Below are 24,700 nucleotides of genomic sequence, written 5' to 3' on the forward strand. Positions count from 1 at the left end.
GTGTGGCTTTTATACTAGTTCCTACAGGATCGCTTTGAGGGTGTAGCATTTCTGATAATTAAAAATAACCACACTCGATGCTTCGTTTAAGCCACTAACTCGTTGTACGAATGGGAAGAAGAGAGTCATTTTTACTGGTTCTTTAAAAATGTCTATAGGCAGATGTTCCTTGAGGGGTTTTTTTTGGGTTTTTTTGGTTTTTTTTTTTTTTTTTTTTGGTATTTATTTCATTTACATTTCCAATGCTATTCCAAAAGTCCCCCACACGATCCGCCACCCACACCCACTTCTTGGCCCTGGTGTTCCCCTGTACTGAGGCAGATAAAGTTTGCACGACCAATGGGCCTCTCTTTCCATTGATGGCCAACTAGGCCATATTCTGATACATATGCAGCTAGAGACACCAGCTCTTGGGGGTACTGGTTAGTTCATATTGTTGTTCCACCTATAGGGTTGCAGATCCCTTTAGCTCCTTGGTTACTTTCTCTAGCTCCTCCAATGGGGGCCCTGTGATCCATCGAAAAGCTGACTGTGAGCATCCACTTCTGTGTTTGCTAGGCCCCGGCATAGTCTCACAAGAGACAGCTCTATCTGGGTCCTTTCAGCAAAATCTTGCTAGTGTATGCAATGGGGTCTTGCAAGATGTTCCTTGAGTTTAGGTGGAGCTATGTCTCAAGAAACCCGTCTAGATTTGAAACGGTTGTGAAGTCAGGATGATTTTATAAACCACCTCCACTGCGCATCTCAGCCCTGACCCACCTGAAATGCACTTATGGCATCCACAGTAGCCTGGGTTTGGATAAAAGCTTGTGGCACAGGCTTATTTTATAATGAAGTGCCAAATAGCTCATGTCATTTGTTGGACAGTGCACAGAAAATATAAACAAAATATCCAGTGTGTCTGTTCCACGCCACAGTAGAGGCAATACAATGTAACTCAGGCATCACAGAAGTCACGGGCTTTCTGATGAGAGTTTTATGTAAGAAACACGTTAAGATCAAGTAACAGTATAAAATGTGAGACTGGGAGTTATGGCTAGAGACATCATTATGCCTTTTTTTTTTTTTCGAGACAGGGTTTCTCTGTACAGCCCTGGCTGTCCTAAAACTCACTTTTGTAGACCAGGCTGGCCTCGAACTCAGAAATCCGCCTGCCTCTGCCTCCCGAGTGCTGGGATTAAAGGCATGCGCCACTACCGCCCGGCTCATTATGCCTTTTTGACGTAGGCTCTTACTAAGTAGCCCAGACTTCCCTTCCACCCGCATTGTGGCAATTCTCCTGCCTCATCCTTTCAAGTGCCGTGATTATAAGCATGCTCCATCATTCCCAGCTTCCCTCGTACAGTGTTTTCAGGGATTGAAAGCCATCTACTTCTGTACAGCATACACATTTTCTTCTGTGCTCCAACAAAATCATCCCGCACCCCTCATGTTAAAATCCAATTGGTGGGATTTTTTTTCATGTAGCTATGATATATTATACAATCAGAGTCACTCAGTATGTCCCAAAAGCAGTTTCACAGAGTCTTTCAGAGGGTAAGCCTTAACATGACATATACCTGCATGTGTCATTCAATGTAATTAGGCACTGGGACTGGCAGTACGGTGAAATGAGAGCAGCCAAGGGCAACCAGCAGAACGAGGTGGTAACAGATGAGTTTAAGCAGATCTCTGTCTTCTTTGTCAACACGGCGCGAACGTACTTAGGATTTCATTAGCTCTCCGCATCGCGTTTGGGCTGCTGGCAACTTTGTCGAACAGCTGCTTATGTGTCAGAACATCTATTTGCATCAAGCAATCCATCGATTGTAATCCGGGAGGAATGAGTTTGCCTCGTATTCCAGCTTCAAAACTAAACGTGAATGCAGAAATTATTTCATAAGCTTGGCAGAAGTCATAATGCCTTTGTATTTCACAAAGGAAAATGTTTCTGTTTATTGAAAATTGCCTTGCTTGCTCTGTAGAGTTTAAGCAATATACACATCACCCCCTATCTAGAATGTGTCTATCCAGAAGGAAGGGAATTAGCTGTGAGGTTTGCTTCTACCTGGAGCAATACGGGTCATTTATACAGATAACTACTTACAGTCTCTGAATGCCATTACAATTCTTTTCCTCTCAGACTTCATTGAGATTATTGCTCTTTTCTTCAAAATAAATTATTTGCAACATAACTTACAAGCCTATTGTGTCACATTGAAAAAAATTACAATAGAAATGTTATTACAGCCATAGACTCATGTTTTCCCATCTCATTCCCATACACAGCTGTACAAGGATCCAGTGTTATGTTCCGAACTGTGGAGGTCACGCTGCACAAAGAAGGCAACACCTTTGGTTTTGTCATCCGAGGTAGGTGGAGGCTGAAAACTATGGGGGAGATCCAGAAGGCACCCTTAAAACCTGATGTTTCCAGAGGGGAAATTATCTTTTAACAAATAAGACAATGAAGAAGCATTGAATGAATTCCAGGCTTTGCTTTAGCCTAGCAATACGAAGCAAGCAGCCAAAAGATCTGGTCAGTTTCCAGTGACCACACGGACTAAGAACGTTCCAGTGTTCCTTTGTCTTTGTAACTGGTCTGAAATTCTAAATCAAAACTATTGATAGGGATGGCTTGATTCGATACAGGAGTGCTAAGCTACTCTGTTTACATTACTTTCTTTGGGAATGAATTTTATTACGGCAGCTTTCTAAAAAAAAAAAAAAAAAAAAAAAAAAAAGGACCATAGATAACCTAGTCCTTGGGGTACCCAAGTATATCCAGCTCAACCTATCTCATTACGGGACAGCCTTGATGCTAAAGAGTTCAAGTGACTTCATTAATTCTGGGTTGACTCTGGGTTTTTATGATTTTGTTTTTCTTATAAGTGATTTCACCCCTGAAAGACTATTGCAACATTAGCAGTTCTCAATCCACAGTGTGATAATGAGATTCAATAACTATGAATGCATCAGAATTTTAACATTACACTTTTGGGGAGATTTTTTTTCTGTTGATATTGTTGTTATTGATAACATTTTCTACAGTACAAGAGGAAAAATTCTGTCCAAATTATTTATAAAGTATAAGCTAATATTCACTGCTCATCTTAGTGTCAAACACTAAAACAGCTGTGTTTCCTTGGACAAGCTTTTCTTTATAACTGAGCTCTGAATGCTCGATTCTAATCTGGACCAGTCATTTAGCAAAGCCATCTCTCGATGTAATACTTACTAAGCACATATCCATGTCACTTTAACAGTAAGTGCTTTGGTATCATAAGACAATGACCCTACCTCAAGGAATTAAGATCAATGAACTTAAGACACGCGTTGATAACTTCTGCCAACTGAGTAAAGCAGAAGATAACTTAGGAATTCATTGTGTGTGCTGGCTCAGCAGTTATGACATTTTTTTTTCTGGTTATGAAGTTTCTCTGGCCAAAACCTATGTTTCAGACTCACGATGGGTTCCAAGATCTGGTTACAAACCACAACCATTCTTAAATTTCTTTTAAAAATAATTAGATCAATATAGTAAAAACTCTCCCTATAAGATATTTAGGCTGAAATGTGGTGATTCTCTTTGGCAGTTTAACCGTAAGGGACGTGCTTTTGAAACACATGCAGAAATTCTAATTGTTGAAAAAACAGCATTGAAAACTACTTCCGCCATACATATTCATGACTAATTACCACACGGTCAATCAATAACCAATCAAACTTCTAATGTAAGACTTAAGCCAATAACAATTTCTCATTGCAAAATAAAGCGGCTAGACACAACTGAATTCCACATCTATCTCCAGGCGCGCGATGGTGTAATCTTACCAAAATATCCCCTTAACAATTTTCAGGAATTTCAAAAGTTTCTGAGGCTGAAATACTAGTTGATACATGGGGGGGTACCTCATACAGGAAAGGAGTGAATAACTCACTTAATGTTCTTCTATTGAATTTGTGTGGTTATAGGTACTATTCTAATGTCTCCATAGTAAAGATCCAGTTTTAGCCAGTGACTGCCACATTTGTATAGACTTTAGAAATTGCCTCAATACACTGGTTAGACCTAAACGTTTACAGTTTTACATTTTAGAATCAGTTCGAAGCCCACCTGTAGAACGTTTCTCTGCCCTCCTCAACCCATCCGTCAAGGTCAGGGGCTGATCCGGGCGACAGTATGACGGGTAAAGAGTAGCTCATCTGATATTTTTTGACCTAGCTGCAATTTTTAACTCAACTTGGACCAGTGAGAATACTGATAAATCATGAAGGAAGTGGACACTGCAGACTGAACAGGTCCATTCCGTGCTGGAGAGTTTCTTGCTCACATGTTCTCATGCAACTTTGTAGCCACAGTTGGGATTCTGTTTCTAATGCTTGAAAACAAAGTCTTGGTTCCAGAAAGACGAGAAAATTCTTGGGACCTCCATGTGTCCCACTTTAGAGAGCCCATCCTTGGGATGGAAGAACATTCTCTGGGTCTCTGAGTAGGCATGATAATAATGTTGATGTAGTGATATAATGTTGGCTTAATGGATAATGGTACTTGCCACCAAGCCTCATGACCTCACTTTGACCCCTGGGACCCCTGGAACATGGTAAAAAGAAAGAATTGACTCTTAGAAGTTATCCTCTGACCTATCCACCCATATACAAACTAAGATAACTTAAAGGTTTAAGACAATAAAGAACAAAATCTATTTTTAAAGAGGACTGTGCCACCGAGCCTGCTTTTTACAGTGGACAAGGAAACCTAGACATTCCCAAGTAGAAAGTTGTGAAATCTGCTCATTACAACACATAGGCTTGTTGTTCGCATGTTTTCTCTGCTGTGACCCTGGCATTGACTTCCTTTTCTGGGGCTAAATATTGAACCTGAGATCTCATGCCTGCTAAGCTGTCCTACCCTGAGCTCTGCTACCAGCCCAGATACTGCTGTTTTTAAAAAGTATCTCAAAGGATGCTAATGTGTGTCATTCTAACCAGGGAGCATCGCTGGTCTCAGTTACCCATTGTACATTGTATGTCCAAATTCCTAAAACCTAAGTGAATGACAAACTTGGTGGATGATTTCAATGATGATGAAACATCAGCTATCAAGGAGTTTCCAAACCCAAGTAGCATTCATCCGGTGTTTCATATTTAAATGTGGATCCGAGAAAATCGTGGGAGGGTTTCTTGCTGGTTCCAACCTGCATCCTTCTCTAAATCTGTTCTGTCGTAGAAAAGCAAATGTACCTTATAGGAATGTTTTGCAGAAAAAGAAACAAATGAGAAGAAATAAAATGCTTCTTAGTCTTTCTCTTCAGCCGAGTTCCTTTCATTCCCCTTCCCTTGTGCAAAGTTTGGGAAATTGCAGTCTGTTTCCCACACACCCATTGAAAAGAGGCGATGATGGCCCTCATATTTATCAGATACTGGGAAACGAGAGACTACCCATGTAATCTCCTGGGATGACAGCACATAAGGTACTCGGGTCACATAAGGAATAGAAGAATAGGAAATATTCCACCAGAGATAGAGAAGCCTCATGAGCTAGGACTACCATTTTCAGCTTGGGGGAAAACTTGTTTGGAGAAAAGCAGACATCATATTTTGATGTGCTAATAGTCTACTCTATATAACAAGGACCAAGGCATGACTTGGTGGCATCAGCTGACCATTAGGAGAATGTTGTAAACTCTGCCTTGCCCAGAAGTGGAGCGGGCTGCCTCAGATGTCCTGAGTGCTCCATTCCTGGTGGCCATGAGCACGGGCTGGAGAACACAGGTGGAGGAAGCTGTATAAACCGGTCCTGGATCAAAAAAAGAAAATTCCCAATGGCTTACCTTCTATGCAAAGCTCTACGATGTAGTTCTACAATCACCTCTACAGAAATTTTCCTTATGCAAAATTTTAAATTCGATTTGCGATCAGTAGGGGAAAACAGGCCAAATCTGCTCCTAATATTTTGAACACTATAATTTTTTATAATGGCCGTTTATAAGCCACTTAGATTTGTTCTAGGCAGGATCATATTCTATAGCCAAGGCAAGCCTGGAACTTGCTACATAGCCTATAGATCAGGCTGATTCCATACTTAGAAAGATTCCTCCTGCTTTAGCCTCCCAAGTGCTGAAATTATACGTGGGTGCTGCACGGTTTTTTCCTTCCTTCCTTCCTTCCTTCCTTCCTTCCTTCCTTCCTTCCTTCCTTCCTTCCTTCCTTCCTCCCTCTCTCCCTCCCTCTCTCCTTCCTTCTTTTCCAATGTGGTCTTTTTCTTGAGTCTCTTCTAATACACATGGTAAGAGACCTGTTTCCTCGAATAAATCATGGCCCAGGCTCAGCATAAGGCACTCATACATGTCCATTGTTTAGGATGGGCAGGCATTCTCATTGGACCAGTAGTTTTAATTAGTGAACCCCACGCCATTCCCATTGTCAAATGTCTTATACCACTCTGATAACTGCTTATATTTATTGCAAGGTGGAGAGGTAGTGACTTCAGAAACATCCTTTCTAAAATAAATATGACTTTTTAATGACTTTAAAAGTCCAGAGAGAAAGCTGCATGCCCTCCTCCATATATCCACAAACACACTGCAGTGTCTTGGTTGGCACTTTGTAAATGATTCTTTTGAAAAGGAACAGGAGTAGTTTTAAGCAGCCTTCCTTTGTTTTGCTTTGTTTTTAACTAGGGGGAGCGCATGATGACAGGAACAAGTCCCGTCCAGTTGTGATAACCTGTGTTCGTCCTGGAGGGCCTGCTGACAGGTAAACTTCATCTTTCTGCGTCATTATGCAAAATCTATAGAAGATAGCTGGGGATGCTGAAAGAGAGAATGGTTGCTACATCTCATAGTAGCAGCTAGATACGTATGTGAGAATATAAAATATAAAAGCTCAACGAATTGGAGCTGTGGCTGCAGAGAAAATCAGGGTTTACCTCCGGTCCCTACCTGTCCTGTGCTCCTCCACAGCAAGTGCTTGGTTCTGAGCTCAGTGCCCTCCGCTGTAGATCCAGACACCACCAGCTGCCTCTCAGGTCCGGGTGGCCTGACTCTGCAGAAGCACTTACAGAAAATGCCAGGCTCTCTGAAGGCAGATCCTTGGCCTGTGTCCTTCAGCACTGCTGTGCTCCCGTCTTGGGAGGAATCAGTGGTACCCTGACTCTGACCATCAGCATCATCCCTGGGCTGTAGCACCACCTCATGATGATGACCCTGCACGACACAGGGGAGTGACACTTAGTCAGAGGGAAGAGATTGTGTCCATCTCTAGAGATGTCTCTTCCTTGAGAGATTGGTGCGGGAATGGAAAGTGCTCTTAGGCGGTTTCTCATAAGCCTTGCGGGGACATAAGTAAACTCTCAATCTAGTTGTCTCTCAAGAGGCATGAGCCTGTGTTGTTTTCTGATGGCAAAGGTAGGCTCCCGAATAATGGAGGAATGCCTCTTCCACAGATACTGTTAAAGAGTAGGGAAAAGACACACCAGTCGCTTCTGCCTATCCATTTAGAATCAAGATAGACATTTTTTAACCATTTGGGAAAGAAACTATCACAATGAATACTATTTTTAAAGAATTTTCTATGATCCAGAAAATGCACCACCCATTTGGTTACCATAGTCTTATCCTAGACTTAAAACCACCCCATAAGGGATGCACTTTCATTGTCTCACAGCTGACCAAACAAAGCCATAGGCAGGCTTTGAGTTAAGACTGGTATTAAAGAGGACGAGGCTACATGTTCAGGTTTCTCCTCCAGAACTCACCTCTAGGGAGGATGGTATTTCATATAAAATAAGGAAAGGAGATGTTGGCTTCTTGCCTATGATAGCATCTATCTGCCTTTGCAGAGGACAGCACACAATGCAAGCCTCAGAGAGCCCCACCCTTTCCTTCCTGTGCGTCTCTTGGGGACTGCTCTTTTTAAAGAAAATAAATGTATGCACATTCCTCATTAATCTTTATGGTTACGGTTAACAAGAATGTCCGAAGCAACGCACACATTATTGCCAAATGAAATTAGAATATCCGGAGACACCCGAGCGCTAAATATGAAACTTCGGTCACCCGCCTAGAATTATCTACGTGAAAGATGTTTATTTTGGGTGTCATTTCTATTCTCCCAAGTCCCACGTTTGTCAGACCTCTTTTTGAGGTTTTCATCTTGGGCCCTTCCTTCCAGCAAACAAAGATGGTGACCCGGAGGTTACTTTGACCCTGCCTCTGTGATGTCACTAACGTGTTCTTCGATTGTCACCTCCTAGTGCTTTAAGACTGTGGTCACAGCAGGGAGTATATTATTTGCCTGCCCCATCCAAGGCATGTGAGGCTGCATTGGCATAATGATTGGCAAATGGCCTCATAACTCAGTGGGGAAATTTACAGACTGGGAAACTTCTCCACCCACACTGCTCTCTCTTTCACTTGGGTTCACTGCTGACAAATGGAATGGAATGAAAAGGCCTCTCTGTTCAGCCTAACTTTGGGGAAAAACAGGCGAATGCTATTTCCCGGGCTCTAATAAATCAATTTTAGACTTTCAAGAGAAAGTCTACAAGAAGGCAAAATGCGCCTTCCTCCCTTTCATCCTCCAAGAGTTAACTACAGGTGACCAGATTGTTGGCTAATAGGTAGTTATTTTCTCATTACTGGTTTTTGTATTACAGCGGTTTTCTGTTCAGGGCTACCTCTTTACACTCTTACTGTCACTCCTGATGCCTGAGAAGAGTGCAGATGGGAGGGACGTGGCAGGGAGTGCGTGAAAGCAGGACTCTGGCTAAGTGACTATTAAAGCTGAGCCCCATTATGCTGAATTAATCAAGACTGTTCCTTTACGCTGTCTCTAGAGAGGGCACCATCAAACCTGGAGACAGGTTGCTCAGCGTGGATGGAATTCGGCTCCTGGGAACCACCCATGCTGAGGCCATGAGCATCCTTAAACAGTGCGGACAAGAAGCCACGCTGCTGATAGAATACGACGTCTCCGTGATGGGTATGTGTGAAGCCCTGAGGGTGTGATTTCTCATACTCTAGTTTAAGCCACTAGGGTTGGGTATGACATGGGCACACATTTTCCTCTGAGTTAGGAAGAGGTTAAGTGGTACTTTTCAGTGGCACACAGTTCTCGTGTCCACGGTTTCAATAATAAAGTCCCATTCTATCAGCGTTTGACCTAGCTGTCAGCTCTTCTGTACACACTGTATGTTTGCACCAAACTAGTTTTACCTTCCGGATTCACAAAACTTGAGTTCTGGCTTTCTGATTTTCATGTCACTGCAAGAGAGCCCTAGCAGCTACAAGTCTTGAGAGTAAGGTGACAGAAAAAGAAGCCAGACTGAGTTTCTCTTCAAAGGTTCTCAATGACTTGACTCAGAGTAAATGATGATAACTACATAAATAACTATGTCAGAATATGGGTCACCCTCTACACTCATGGAAGAGACTAGAACGCATGAATGAGGCAAAGCAATAACATTTCTCTAATACGGTTCATACTCATGGTATGTATACACACCTACCCATTTTCTTGCAAACAGCCTAATTTCATTCTTCCTTATGGCTGACAAGAACTCTGTGTGTGTGTGTGTGTGTGTGTGTGTGTGTGTGTGTGTGTGTGTGTGTTAAAGTGGAATCAATTCCTAGGGAAAGGAAGAGGAAGAAGAAAGTGAGCAAGATGGGCTGGGGACCCAAGAGGGAGTAGGGCTGACCATAGTCAAAGTGCTTGATATTCTTGAATGGCAATGTCTTTACAGTGAATATACACCAAGTTTTCATTTCTCCAAATAGATTCTATTGAGTAGATGCAGAGATGAAGAGGTTCTAATCTGTGATGTAATTAGAGGTAAAGCAGTTTATGTCCAATGAAAGCATATGGGAGTTTCCTCGCTGTCCTTCGGTAACCAGTATTTGATATTCTTGTCTACTTCCGCACGTTTATTCCAGAGCATGTGCACCGGGATCTCATGGTACAGTCAGCACATGCGTCCTAGTGTGAAGCGCCATTTCATTTGCCATGGGAGACGACTGCTACTTTATCTTTCCCACACCCATTAGCATCAATATACTTAATAAGTGCAAGCATATATTCTTTTAAATATTTACAAGGCAAATATCAAATATCTCTCCACTCCGGTGTGGTTGAGATGTATTATCAAATGATTAAGAGGAGCCTGAAGGTCTGTTTCTTAGAGATGTAAATGATAACAAGGAAAGCAGGAGACTGAAGGCGACATTTTTTTCTCTAAAGGGGGTGAAGGGCACTAACACTAGCGAATACAGAGTCTTTGGATACATTTGGTTTGGATTCTGGAGTCTGTTGACCTTGGACAAATTATTTCATCTCTCCAGGCTGGCTGGTTTAGAATGTCCTGTCTAAAGTGGGGATAACGAGGAAATTAGTTCTTCAAAGTATTGGTGTATTAAATAGATAACTGCATGCAGATTGCTTGCCACAACCAAACTGTTAATAACTGTAGGGAAATGAACACTGGTTATTTCCATACTCTGTGTCTCTAAAACAAATCCCAGGTTTCCCATTGCCCTCAGTTAAGTTACGGTGTTGGCTTTCATCTGAAAACTCTTCGCCCTGTCTCACAGGGATAGTTTAGAAATGAGGCAACCTGGATTGTTATATTTTCTGAAAGTTCATCCAAGTGCTTATTTTCATTTCACATGCTTTTGCTCACAATGTTTGGAAAGTGTTTTTCTGAGAATACAAATTCACTTTGGTATTTGAATCTTTGATGGAGTAGCACACAGTTATCTCGTGGATGTCATTCTGGGCCTGGTGAGGTGGCTCAGGGGTTAAGAGCTCTTTTCCTCTTTCAGACGACCCCAGTTCCATTCCCAACACACACACACACACACTGCGCTCACAATCCTCTGTAACTCCAGTTCCAGGGATCAGTCCTGTATTCTGATCTCTGAGGACACTGTACACATATGCCTTTGTATGCATGGCTGGTAAAACATCTATACACACAAAATAAAAGCAGTTGTTTTATTTAGAACAATATAATTCTGAACATCAGTGCTTAGGTTGGTTTTACAGAGTCAAAGGGTATAAAGATTTTACCAAATCTGTTTCAACTTAGAACTTGCCTTAGATATTTTTAAATATTTCCTGCTTCTTTTACCATTTCCTTCTCCAGGAATAATGATAGAGAACAGCCATTAAGCAGAACTCTTGTTAGCTGGGTTAAACAAAGCTTACTGTTGCATGATTTAACGCTTTCTTCCTACCATGCAGTTAATGTCTATAGTGATATGGTTGATCTGTTTCTAATACAACAACAAATTATTGTTGTCAATAATAAGGATGGAAAGTTAACTGCAATGTTCCAGTGGTCCTGACCCTTCCTCATTCTGTACCCAGTGTTCATTGCTAAACCGAGTCTTACAAAAAACGAACTAAGGTGGGCCCAGGTCCAGCCCACCTTCTTATTGGTCCAATGCATTTAGATGACTCGTTCTCTTTCCCATTTTATGAATGAGAAGGGATACTCTCTAGCACCTTCTGGATACACCTTCTCAGGAGTATTTACATTTGCCTCCACTAATCTATGTATGCATTTGTTATGATACAAAGTTTCACAGACCTGTGAAAACACTAAGCAGATCTTTGTTTATTCTGGTTACACTGTACAGGGAGCTGTCAGACATACACAGAAGGCACTTAATGATAACTGTAGGTTGCTCATAGATTAGCTGTCCTTATGACCAATCGTTATTAAGTGGGTGTTTGTAGAATATACCAAAAACATCAATAGATCTTCATGTTCAAACTGAAGTTATTTTGTGATTTATAATTTTTGTCTTACACTGCAGTATAACGTCCCCAAACCTTCTTTCTCAGTACTTCTTAAACTGCCTGTGGGGCTTTTCTGAATCCTGTGAGTCTTTAACTCTCCCTTTAGATACCATTTTATATGTTCACCTTCAAACTATTTAATTTTCCAAACTATTTAATTTTCCATTTGCCTATAGTACCATGCAAAACTATGGATAACAAGAAAAGAAATTAACATTTTTCTCCACATACCCCAGGGCATCGCATCTTTGCACAGTTGTGTGGCTAGTCCTTCCTCACATGCATTCAATCCTGAGCAAACAGAAACAGCAATATTTGAGCAGCTGCTTAAATAGAGGTAGATTTGAATAGATACAGGTCCTTTTTAAAAAAAAAATGGTGGATTTGCCTTTACAAAGCATAGGTTTACCAACACTGTATTTGAGTTTTCAAAATATCAGAGTCGGGACATAAAACCTTGTACCTGTGAGCTCTCAGCTATGAGCCCTAAGTGGGAACAACTGTCACTGTTTGCATGTCTGTACTGATGTCTCATGTGTCCTCGGTTAACTGGAAGCTGAGAACTGCAAGGTGGCTTCTAGCAGTAGTCACAGTGTGCCACGTGGGGAGGCTGTCACTGGCATATTCCCCCCCCCCTCTCTCTCAACAACATAAACAGAGGCCAAGAGTATCCTACGTAAAAGACACATATAATTTTAATTTTAAATATAATTTTAAGTGCCAGCAGTCTTTTCTTTAGGATGCTATGAAGTTATATTGCCTTTTACACGTTTTATCTAAAACTTAATTCTTATTAAATACTATCGCTCTCACTACCTCATTAACTCGTACATGATCAAACAAGACAGGAATGCTGTGTGCAGTCCTTCCTGGTTTCTTCTACAACCTAGAGAAGCTTTCCTGCGTCTAAGGACTCACTTGAGTGCAATGGGCCACTAAGACGATTTTCTACACTAGACTGTTTTCCAGCTGCACTCCCCAAGTTACTTGCTGTTTGAGTCTCTCCTGGGCTATGTTTACCCCATCAGTCTGTTCTCAGGATGCACTTCTCTCAGCCATGTGTTCCTGGACCATCCTGTCCAATGGCGACCTCCTCTTCTTCCTCCTCCTCTCTCCTCCCTCCTCCTCTCTCCTCTCTCCTTCATTTTCCTCTTCTTCCTCCTCCTTCTCTCTCTCCCTCTCCATCCCTCCCTCCATCCCCTCTCCCTCCTTCTCTCTCTACTTGCAGTCCTATGGTCCCAACCTGCAACCCCCAGTAGCCAAAGCCCTACCTATCTCCATTCTCCCAGTAATTAGCTGCCGGCTACTTTTATTTAACCAGTCAGAGAAGATAGGTAAACAACGTTTACACAGCATCATTTGGTGTACATGAGAACGTTCTCCTTGAGACTGCAACCAGATCTTGGGAGCCAGTATTTAGCATTTTTATATATAGCAGCACCAGACCAACCCCCAATAAAATTTTCTTTTTTTCCATATTTTTAATTGGGTATTTATTTCAATTACATTTCCAATGCTATCCCAAAAGTCCCCCACATGCTCCCCCACCCACTCCCCTACCCACCCACTCCCACTTCTTGGCCCTGGCGTTCCCCTGTACTGGGGCATATAAAATTTGCACGACCAATGGGCCTCTCTTTCCACTGATGGCCGACTAGGCCATCTTCTGATTCATATGCAGCTAGAGACACTAGCTCCAGGGGGAGTATTCGTTAGTTCATATTGTTGTTCCACCTATAGGATTGCAGATCCCTTCAGCTCCTTGAGTACTTTCCCTAGCTCCTCCATTGGGGGCCCTGTGATCCATCCAATAGCTGACTGTGAGCATCCACTTCTGGCAAATTTCTCTTTTCTAAAGGTCATCTCTATATGGCATATAGCCTATTGATATCATGGAAGTACCACCATGCATTCTCGGGTCTGGGAACTGGGTCTGGGAGCTGGGTCTGGAAACCCCTGGTATATGAGTTCACAGACTCTACCCCCCACAATTAGGATTAAGAGCAAACTAGAAAAGAAATACCAGCAGCCAAGCAACCAATTAGAGGTGAGCAGCTAGATGCCAGACTAACTCCAGTGCCCAGCAACATACTCGGTACCGAATACGCTCGCTGTCACGTTTATCAAATGAGTCCGTGAGGATATGGCTCTGTGAGCAGCTAGATGCCAGACTAACACCAGTGCCCAGCATCATACTTGGTACTGAGTAAGCTCACTGCCACGTTTATCAAATGAGTCCGTGAGTGAGTGTATGGCTCTGGAAGTTCATGAGTCTGTGAGTGAGTATATCACATTTATCAAATGAGTCCGTGAATATATGGCTCTGGAAGTTCCCTTTTATCTTTATAGCTTGCCAGTGTTGCATATTGTGTCGCATTTCTGTAAATATTTCAGGCAAGTTGATATAGCATCTTGAAACTATATACATAATGTATGAGGTTTGTCTAGAATAGGGAACATCAATAATTTTTTTACCTCTATGTAATATCTGATTGATGGAAGGTGACCCTCTGAAGAGGGGTGTGGAGACCAGCTCTGAGGCTTGAACTAAGCTCGCTGGATGAGAGCATGATGAATTCCTTCACCGGCTAGAGATAACAACTTGTCAGTTCCCATCCCCCACCCAATGTATTAGTTACAAAATACACAGCAAAAAAGTAACTTTTAAAGTGGAGTGTTGATTCTGGCTCACAGTTCAGGAGTCTGGGAGGTGTAAGTCCACTGTGGCCAGGAAAGCAAGGGGACAGGACTAGGTCCTGTCCGAAGCAGCCAGAGGTGACTGCTCCCAGCTCCGACTGCTCCCAGCTCGGTGGATTATGAAGCAGAGAACAGGGAATGCTTTGTTTCTTGTTTGTCTAGACCCCAGCCCAAGGAATGGTACCGCCTACATTCAGAGCAGTTCTTACACCCCCAGCTTGTCCTCTGTGTAAACATCCTTCCAAACATTCCAGTAGACGCTTCACTAATGCTCCAGACGTGTCTTAATCGAATCAAGTCAACCCTCAAAATTCTCCATCATAGTCGTTTAGAGATGCAATCAATCTTCCAGGCAGGAGACCAAAGAAGGGTCCATAGGCGATTCCCCTTAGAATCCTTTTTACCTGATTCATTCTGAAAATTGTAACATTTTATCATCTTGTTGCCGTAACTGGGTGTTACACTATTCTGTCCGGGCTTGTCCTTCTTAAAGAGGCAGTCAGTACACTTTTACCAGGCATAGGCATGCAACACGGATGCGCTCTTTACAATGCTCTTGAAGAGGTGGGGTCATTTTATGATGCTCAGAAACAAAGGCTTTTGCTGTAAAGTAAATTTCAATATCTGACTGCTCTGAATATTTGATTACTGGGCTAGCCTTCCTCTGTATAACCACTGGCTTGAATTGAATCTCACATTGCCTTTTTGCACGGAGGGTGTTCGCTATGGCTTCCTTTGTTCTTGTATGTTTGTTTTGTTTTTTGTTTTTGTTTGTTTGTTTTGAGACAGGGTTTCTCTGTCTTTCTCTGGCTGTCCTGAAATTTGCTATGTAGACCAGACTGGCCTTGAACTGCCTGCCTCTGCCTCCCAAGTGCTGGATTCAAGGCGTGGGCCACCACCTCCCAACAGTCAGTTCCCTTATACCAGAGCCTTTCAGTGAATCCCCTCATGCCTATTCCCCCAGCCAGAAGGATTGGTATTACCTTTTTTTTGTTTTAGTCAACCTGGCTCCCAGACAATCTGTGGAGTCTTTTGGAAGCAAGGCCTTCACTGTAAGTAGCTGTTCCGAATAGTGGACATTCTTTTCTTCACAACTTCTGTTTGTAAAAGCACGTGGGTAAGGCCTTCAAGGGAACGTGAAGACTTGAGGGCAGAGTGTCAGAAATAAGAACAGCACTTCATGCAGCTTCGGAGCACTAGCGTGGTCCACTCTCTCAGTCCTGTGGGTGCGCTGCTGCTGGCTTCCTTCCCATCCTGTTCTCGGCCAGGCGGCTCTGCCGCCTTGTGCTGGTTACGTTTCCTTGGGCTTGCAGAGAGCTATGCTTCTCAAAGCCTCATCCGTATGCATTAGTTCTTGGCTTCAGGAGCTATAAAGTGATTTGGTTAGCCTGACTCTACCTCAAAAGGTATACATGAACAGTTTTAATACCTGAGTGATACCAACAAGTGTACAGAACACTCTAGAGTGTTGTTCACTAGTTCCTCCTAAAAGCTTAGATAATAAGTGTTAAGGCAATAAACAAAGGAAATCAAAATAAGTATACCACAGATTAATAATTTACCATCTAAATTTTCCCTAAAGGCACAAGGGCTTATGTTTTAGGTGATATTCTTTGCAAGAGTATCACAAAGATCTCTACATGTTTTAAACACTGTTCCTAACTATTGCTCTACTGACCAACATCTTTGAATTTAAATATTCAAAAGCCAGTTGCCACTTCTTTTTAAACTGCTGAAGTCATAAACCCCAACTAAAAACGCTACACATAAAAATATTTGAAAATGACGTCTCACATTAGTGTAAGCTGATTTGAAGCTACCCTCACTATCAATAAGAAAATTGGCTATTGATCATTCATGACCTCAAACTCAGCCGTGCCACAGACAGTTACAAATGTCTCAGCATCCGTGGGCCCTATAGTCAGCGTGGTACCACTGTCTGTAAGAAGTTGGATCTTGGCTTTCTGATAATTTTAATAAATTAATCAAAACTTGGCCAAAATTCTTTCCGTTTCAGATTGTATATGATGCTTCTAACGTTTAATATGTCCTTTCAGGGGGATATTAGCCCTTTAATTTTGACATAGCTTAGAGAGATAAAAAGCCAAAAGTCTGTGAGGGATGATTTCTCCTTGAGTGATGAGTTTCTCTGAGGTCATGCGTGTGTATTAACCACTCCAGAGTGGCTTTCCCTTTAGAAAGATGAGATGCAGAGAAGTTGGGTCTTAATTATAAGGTCAGTCTGGGCCAGCATTGTATAGGCTACCATCAAAGTACCAATCTAGATTATTTGCTTCATGGTGGTAGAGTAATTGTATCTTCTCTTATGTAGAACTAGCTCCAAACCATCTTTCTCTGGGAAAAACACTGGCTTGTATGTTTTTCCCTCACACTGTTGTCCGTTATGATCAACTGTAACCTCCAAGGAGACAGAAGGCTGCAAGACTCTCATCAGGCAAGAGTCGCTTCTCTGTCGACTCCAAACGCTTCAGCTTCCTTTGATAAACAAATATTCACTTCAGTGTCTACCACAAGTAAAAGGATCCTATTTTTTATTAATTCTGTCATGCTAGCGGGTGTTCAAATTCCCCATTAATACCATCAACCTCACTACCAATATAATAAATGCCAGGAGTACCTGCTGAAAGTGTTCTACTGCCTTCTGGTCTCACGCATGGCCAGGCTTTGTTGCCACAGGGACAGTGATAGCAACAGAAATGTGATACTGCATTCTTGCATAGCTTGACTAGTAGCATTGACTAGTAGTAACCTTGGCTAGTAGCATTGACTAGTAGTAACCTTGGCTAGTAGCATTGACTAATAGTAACCTTGACTAGCAGCATTGACTAGTAGTAACCTTGGCTAGTAGCATTGACTAATAGTAACCTTGACTAGCAGCATTGACTAGTAGTAACCTTGACTAGTAACATTGAAGGAGTGAGGAAACAGCAGACACATGGACACAGAAAACTGGGATCTGGTGGGAAAACCGTAGCATCCCAGAAGATCAGCGTGTTAATTAAATACAGTTGATCGGCCAGGGGGTTAATGTGTCCAGCTTGACTAGGAGGCAAGGTTATTACACACAGATAAGGAGGTAGGGTTTATGGTATATGGCTGAATCAAGGGGACAGATTTAGCTAATCTACAGAGCAGTCTGTGTGCTGGGACAATCTCCAGGTTGTGTAAACATCTAGGGAAAGAAAGCTATAGTGGATACTTTCTGAACACACGGTCAACATTCATACTTTGTCATTATGCTGACCTCATCCAGAGAAGGCTTTGCCCCTCCTCTGGGACGAAGGCATTGGTTCTTGATATGACCCTGCTGATGTCACCAACTCACATCACTCAGGAGAATCCAGATGTTTCCTACAATGACACAGTGGTTCACACAAGGATCATGAATGCATTTGCAAAAGCAGACAAATGTCAATTTCTACACAAGCATACAGGAGTCTCCAGGCTTCACGGCCACCTGGTATTGTATGTTCGATGCTAACCTGTGTGCGTCTAGATGGTCTAAGAACCTTCGAGTAAACAATCTTCAGGAGAGCTTCTTGTTCTTTCTCAGTGAACATCTCATGAATATTCCCCTTAAACAGTCCCGAGTGCTATTTTTTTAATATCAATATTTATAAGATTTTTATTTTTAATCATGTGTTTGCTCGCTCATCTATGTGTGCATATGTGCACTTGAGTGCAGAAGATATGTGCCCTTGGGGCTTGAGATTTCCTGGAGCTGGAGTTACAGGCCATAGTAAGCTACCTGACATAGGTGCTGGCAGCCAAACTCTGGTCACCCCCAAGAGCCGTGTGTGCTCTTCGGCCCCAAATTCTTAAATAAATTCACATGTTAAATTGTGCAGACTTACACATCTGTTCTTCACAGAGCTCTTGTGGGCAAGGACTAGAAACGCCCCAGATCTTCTCTTCCTTGTCAAGCAAAGAGCCTTTAACCCCCATTCCTCATCCTTATCTGGTGGAGTTGCGGGCTGAGATATAACAGAGATGTTGGGGCTGGAGTTCCTGCTTATGTGAGCCTCATGATATAAGAAAGGGAAGAATTAAGCTAGTTTTTAAAAGAGAAACGCAAGGTACTTTTTGCCCAGGTGATAAGAGTTTATAAATGTTCAAGTCAAGACCCCACCCTTCCTCTAATGTGACGTCACTGTTAGCAGAAGCTCGGGACAGTAACTTCCATTTGCAGGCTCATCTATAATGTTCAGGATACTTTATAAAAATTATCTCAATGCATTTATACTTAAATAGATAAGCCAACGTGTCACCCTTTGAGGGGTTGGCGGGATAACAGTAACTCGTCCAAGATGATAAGATACCCAGAATTCAAACTTTTCTGCCCCCATCCGGAACTTTCTCTTCAAAAAGCAATTTAATCAAAAGGAGCAGTTTCAATGCCACATTTGTTCGATAATTCTGAGAATCTCCGTGTTTACAACAGCTTGCTTTCTCTCTTTATTTCTTCCCTGGAGTCCATTCTCCTGCATCTTCCCTTCTCCAAAAGGGCCTCCACGGAGCAGTTTCGAATGAAAAGCCCAGGCACACCGCGTTTCTCCGCTCTAATGCGGTTTCACTCGGGGCCCTCATCCCTGTCTGCTCACGGGGCCAGCCTTCTCTTTACACACACCCCACTTGCACACGCGTTCCCAGACTCCATGTCTCTATAAGGCCTGGAGTCTCCTCCACCTCGTGTCTACCTCCATTCCTCAAGCCACTCCCTCTCAAATTCTTGTTCCTGAGTGACTCTATGGAGCACACGCCAAGTCCTGTCTCTCCCTCCAGTGCCATCACTAGGCCCATGCCTTGCCTACAATCCCCAGAAGGCACCGTTCCCGGAACTGCCATCCCATCTTCCCCTACCAGTCCCCAAGTTACTCTCTTCCTTTGACTATCAGGAAGCTCTCTCTCCAATTCCTCATAACACTGAATGCTCTCCTCCTAAGAAATTGTTCTCTTATTCCTGTGTGTATAGAAATACATATTCTTTTCCACCTGTTTTACACATACCCTTTAAGGTCTCAGCTGATACATCACCCAAGAAAACTTTTTCCCCTGATAAGCATCTAAACCAGGTCTCCTGTCTTCCTCCCTCAGGGAACCTTACTTTTCCTTCAAGGTTATTAACACAATTATAATGCTAATGTGGTAGCGGGAGAACCCCAGGAAGTCTGGGAAATGAACAGACACACTTTTATACGACACACTTATACACGTATATAAGTATACGTATACACTGTTGTATGTATAGCATGCACCTACCATCCATAAAGACTGTACACATTAAATATTTGCCAGATGAATTATATGCAGACTGCCTGAAAGCAGTGTGTCCCCTGCTTTTCACCTAAGGTGGGAGTAAACATTTATTCTTCCCTGGAGACCTCCAAAGGCAGGAGTAAGAAATCCAGGAAAGGCGTAAGCAAGCTGTTTGTATTCATGTTGGATTCACCCTTTATTGTCTCTCTTCTCTCTCCCAGTCCAGTTCTACTCCCCACTCCCACCGCCCACCCCCGCTCGGCCCCCTTTTTTTCCATTTCTCTGTCCATTCCCCTTCTCCTCTTAAAGAGGTATTTCCTAAAGATTCAGGCTACGTCCAGCATCCTATTTTAGATCTTTATTCCACAAAGCAGCAAATGCATGTGTGCCTTTGAGACAGAAGGCCCTAGCACTGTAGCTTTTGGAACCTGCTGTGCTCCGTTGACTGGCTGAAGCTAAGCAGGCCATGAGGTTTTGTCTTTGCTACAGCTGAAGCTGCTTTGGCGAATGGAACGCTGGTGTCTCACTCCTCCTCAGTTTCCACCCTCTGCCGGATCACGCAGCTTCCCTTCCCCAGAGCCTCGACTCTGTGTATGCTGTCTTCCTTAGACACTTGTGGCCGTGAATTCAGGGAGGCACCAGACCTTTGAACAAACGGAGAACGTGACTACATTCTCCAGCTTGCTGGAAACATTCATTGTAGCACCCTGAAGTTTGTGGCTCTCGAGAGGTTATGAAACACAAACTACTAAGCCCCTTGCTTGATTCAGGCAGTGGTAACGAGTGATCTTTCCTTCATATGAATAGGTCGGTTCTAAATCTGTATTGTAGCTGCCTTCCCCTAAAGTCCTGTGGGCTTTGTCCCGTTCGAGCTTCCTGACTGCTGCTTGCCTGCTTGAGACCTTGAAACTTCCTCACATGACACAAGTAGCATGTCACCCACTGTGGGGACCTGTTTGGATGGCTCTCAGACTTCCTGTTTCTCAGGTGGTTCCTTAATGTTAATTAACCCCATGAGAGCCTTAAAAGTTGGTTCCGTTAGGTTTGTGTTTGTTGGTTTGTTTGGGGTTCTTGCTTTATTGATTTTTGGGGGACAGTGTTTGTTTGATTTTAAAAGCAGGTTCTCATGGTGTAGTCCTGGTACCCGTTAAAGAGCCATGAACTTACAGAGATCCTCCTGCCTCTGCACCTCTATGCTGGGATTAACGGCATATGCTACTATACCCAGCAAAAGATCATTTTCTGTGTCATGGAATTGCTCCAAAGGTCTTACCATCCAAATAAAATCTCAGGGAAATACAGGCAGCCTTTCCAACAGCATTCTCTCACAGAGGGAAGAACAGAAAAAGGGCCTAAGAAATTATTCAGTTTGGCCAATCAAGCTGAGGAAAATATTTGGAAAATATGTTAAATATTCTACCTGTGGGGAAAAATCAAGACTTAGACTAATTTTCATAATTGTGTGGTTCAGATGTCCCACAGGTAGGTGCTCTTCTTACACACAGATTATAAACCTTGATCCAGAACACCACCGATAATAAAAAATCGCAGGAAGGATAATCTTGAAATCCTCCACAGACTAAGTGACTGGAACTGCAGTGTGGAAATGTAACCAAGGATACCAGGAAGCCATGAAGCTCCCTCCCAGCCTCCCCTTCCTCTGCTCTTTGCTATAACTTCCCTGGGGGACAGCCTCACGCCATGCCCCATATATGCAAACATTAACTGCAAGCTCTGAGAGATGTAAATAAGTCCTTCGAGTGCGTGGCTTTGCAGCTTCTGATCCTTCTTTCTCTTGGCTAAGGAAAGACACTGATGCTGTTTCATATCAGCAAATAAGCACCGTAGCTGTCAGCAGTGTGCCCTCATAATAACCCCACAGAGAAGAGCTGGCAGGAATCTGTGCGAGGGATTCTGTTGCGTTGGCAGTTATGATTGCAGTGGTAGCCCATGACACACAGGCACCCGTCCTTTTTACAAAGTCACTCTGCCAAGGTTGCACGAACCATGTGGTGTTGAATTCATGATTAAACCCTGGTAGACTCCACAATGCTGATATGGTAGCTACAGCAGGGTAATATAAATTATAGCGGATGCATGAAAAAAAATAAATTATTTCAGATAAAAGTCTCTCAAAGGCAGCAGAACAAGTCTTAGAAATGTGTCCTTATATTTCACCTAACTTAAATTTTAATTTGTGCTGGAACATTCAGTTATTGTGCTTTCAAAATGAAAAGTCTTACAGGGATATTTACAAATAAAAGTGGATTTTTTTTTTTACCCTTTAAGATATAATAGTTTTAGACCTAAGTGCATTTTTTGAGTGCCTATACTCCCTGCTATTAAAAAATAAAGCACAAAACATCAAATATTTAATGTTGAGTGCCTCAGAAAGTTCTGCGTGAGAAGGAGGAAAGTGAGACAATGAATTCATCATCATCCATTGGTGCTTAGTCACCGTGGCGTTTTTATTGATTTAAATTATGGTAAATCTACTCAGTCCAGGGGAGTGAGCAATGACTTTCCTGGAACCCTCCTACCTCCTTTTTCTTTACTCTCATCATGTCTTAAATATACCAGAGAGCTCTCTACAGATTTCCAGGCAGTGCCCTGCAGCCCAGATCACCATTAGAACCCAGATATTAGAACTCTAGCTTATCTAAGGAGCAGGGAGGAAGGACTCCAGGAAAAGACTTCTGTGTTTATGTAAGAAGAGTTCTTACAATGTCATAACCTCACAGTTCCAGTTAGGGTTTTAAAATGAAACAGCAACTTAGCCTTTGCATTTTGATATAAGCTCTTGCTCTCCCTATTTCTACTGGCATGAACAAAATGTACATTGTAATTGTTAGACCATTTGTTACTGTTATAAAATGACTGACATGGGGCATTTTTAAAAGAAATAAAAGGGTGTATTTACTGTTTGGCCACTCTAAGTCCATCCCTATTAGTGTGGCTTGTGGTGAACCCGATGGATAATATGCCAGATGGGACACCAAAAGGTACCACCAGGCTCAACTCAACTTTGCTTGACTCTCTGTCTTTCTGTCTTAGTTTTTCCCCCATTACTATGACATTTGAGCTCACAGTTAAGGGTATGGTTCATCAGAATCTGAAAGCTGCAGGAGCTTGAAGCAACTGGTTGTATCACATCTACAACCAGGGACAACCAGCAATGACTGCAAGGTGCTGCTCAGCTCCATTGCTACAGAGCAGAATCCCAGCCAGGGAATAGTGCCGCCCACAGTGGGCAAGTCTTCCTACCTCAGTGTAATCAAGGCAGTCCCTCACAGCCATGCTCAGAGGCCCCTCCCCTCTTTCAAGCTGGTAATTAACATTAATTGCCACACTATCTTTCTGTCTTTATGAGTTGCCAAGAAGCAAACTCTGAACTTCATACATACCTATTAGACAAGCACTCTACCACAGAGCCACTCCCCAGCCACAATATGCTTATTAGAACTGGTACTCAGCCTGGCAGTTTCAATGACTTAGAGACCTCCCACTGAGCTCCACCTTGTCAAGGTTCCATCAGTTTCCCTGTCACCTTATTGGCCCCTAAGCTTTCAGTACACCAACCATTAGAAAGAAACACATTCAAACCATAGCTTATGCAACTTAAGTCTAGTCCATAGCCCTCATTTCCCAAACTAATGGTGCTTCATTTGGTAATTATACCAATTTGGGGAAACTTTCCTCACTAATCCTTAGAATTATTTCATAATTACATCATCAGATCGTGGTAGCATCCCTGATAATGTCATATAATTTATACACAACAAAGTATTTCATACGTTTGAAATACTATTCTTCATACCTAAACCTGATTGGGAAACAGATGCCTAGAGAAGACCTATCTCACCCAACAGGTAGGAAACACATTCATAAACTTCTAAGGTGGTAGGTCACAACACCTATTGGGGTGTTGAAAGACTGTTTGGCAGGAGTCACATCTCAGATACCCTGGATATCAGATATTTGCATTACAATTCATAATAGTAACAAAATGACAGTTATGAAGTAGCAACGAAAATAATTTTATGGTTGGGGTCATCACAAGGAAGAACTGTGTTAAAGGGCCCCAGCATTGGGAAGGCTGAGGACCACTACTCCTTATAAGACTCCTTGAAGATGGGCATAAAATTATTACATGCCGCATAGACAGATGCTTTCATCACTCTTCAGGGTCAGGAGGACATTGGGACCCTCCATATTGGGCCAACTCTTTTTCAAACATATATGGTAACAAATAACTTCCTTGGAACCAAACCCATAGCTTAGGGCACCATGTCATCCCTACCCCTCCCCACACTAGACCCGTGTATACATGAGTTCTCCAAGAGTGATAGTGAAGGTTCGGGAGGTGGCTCTGTGGTAGAATACTTGGAATGTATAAAGCTTAAGATTTCTTCCCTAGCACCGCAAGGAAGAGGAGGAGGAGGAGGGGGAGGAAGAGGAGGAAGGGGAGGAGGGAGAGAAGGAAGAAGGGGGAGAGGAAGAAGAATGGGGAGGAGGAAGGGGGAGGTGAGGGAGGAGTAAGAAGACAAGGAGGAAGAGGAGGAGGAGGAAGAAAAAGAAGTAGTTAGGAAGAAGTGTGGTGGCTAGTGCTAATTGCCCATTTGATGCAATCTAGAATCATCTGGGAGATAGGCTCCCAGGCGTAGCTGTGGAAGCTTATCTTAACACAGATTTCAGGTCTATCTCAGTGGGCTTTATTGAGCAAGAAAATGAAATTAGACTGTGAAAGCATTGTGCAAACTATAATTGACTGTTAAAATGTAAAGAATATTAAATAATTTTTAATATTCAGCATCTAAACTTAATTTATTCGATTTTGACATATAATTCATTTCCTATCTCTACCCAGTATAGGTCAATTTTTATATAATTGGAAGTTTGTTTCACTTACTTTATAATTAATAAATAAGCTATGTACTGAGGCTCC

The 24,700-nt window shown here is 42.5% G+C and overlaps 1 protein-coding gene across 11 annotated transcripts in view; it reads left to right on the forward strand.

The window, feature by feature from the left end:
• Grip1 (glutamate receptor interacting protein 1) overlaps window positions 1–24,700 on the forward strand; it is a 639,981-nt gene that overhangs the window by 491,734 nt on the left and 123,547 nt on the right. For all 11 annotated transcript variants that reach the window (XR_015048471.1, XR_015048472.1, XM_085843198.1 and 8 more), the window contains 3 exons: window positions 2,269–2,352; window positions 6,663–6,738; window positions 8,819–8,964. Coding sequence is in view for 9 of the 11 variants with exons in the window: in XM_085843198.1 (XP_085699324.1) it covers window positions 2,269–2,352; window positions 6,663–6,738; window positions 8,819–8,964 (306 nt within the window). In the remaining 2 variants the exon portion in view is untranslated. The remainder of the gene's footprint in view (window positions 1–2,268; window positions 2,353–6,662; window positions 6,739–8,818; window positions 8,965–24,700) is intronic.

The sequence above is a fragment of the Mus caroli genome, unplaced genomic scaffold (genome assembly GCF_978045245.1).
Source record: "Mus caroli unplaced genomic scaffold, Mus_caroli_1 scaffold_9, whole genome shotgun sequence".
NCBI classification, from domain to species: domain Eukaryota; kingdom Metazoa; phylum Chordata; class Mammalia; order Rodentia; family Muridae; genus Mus; species Mus caroli.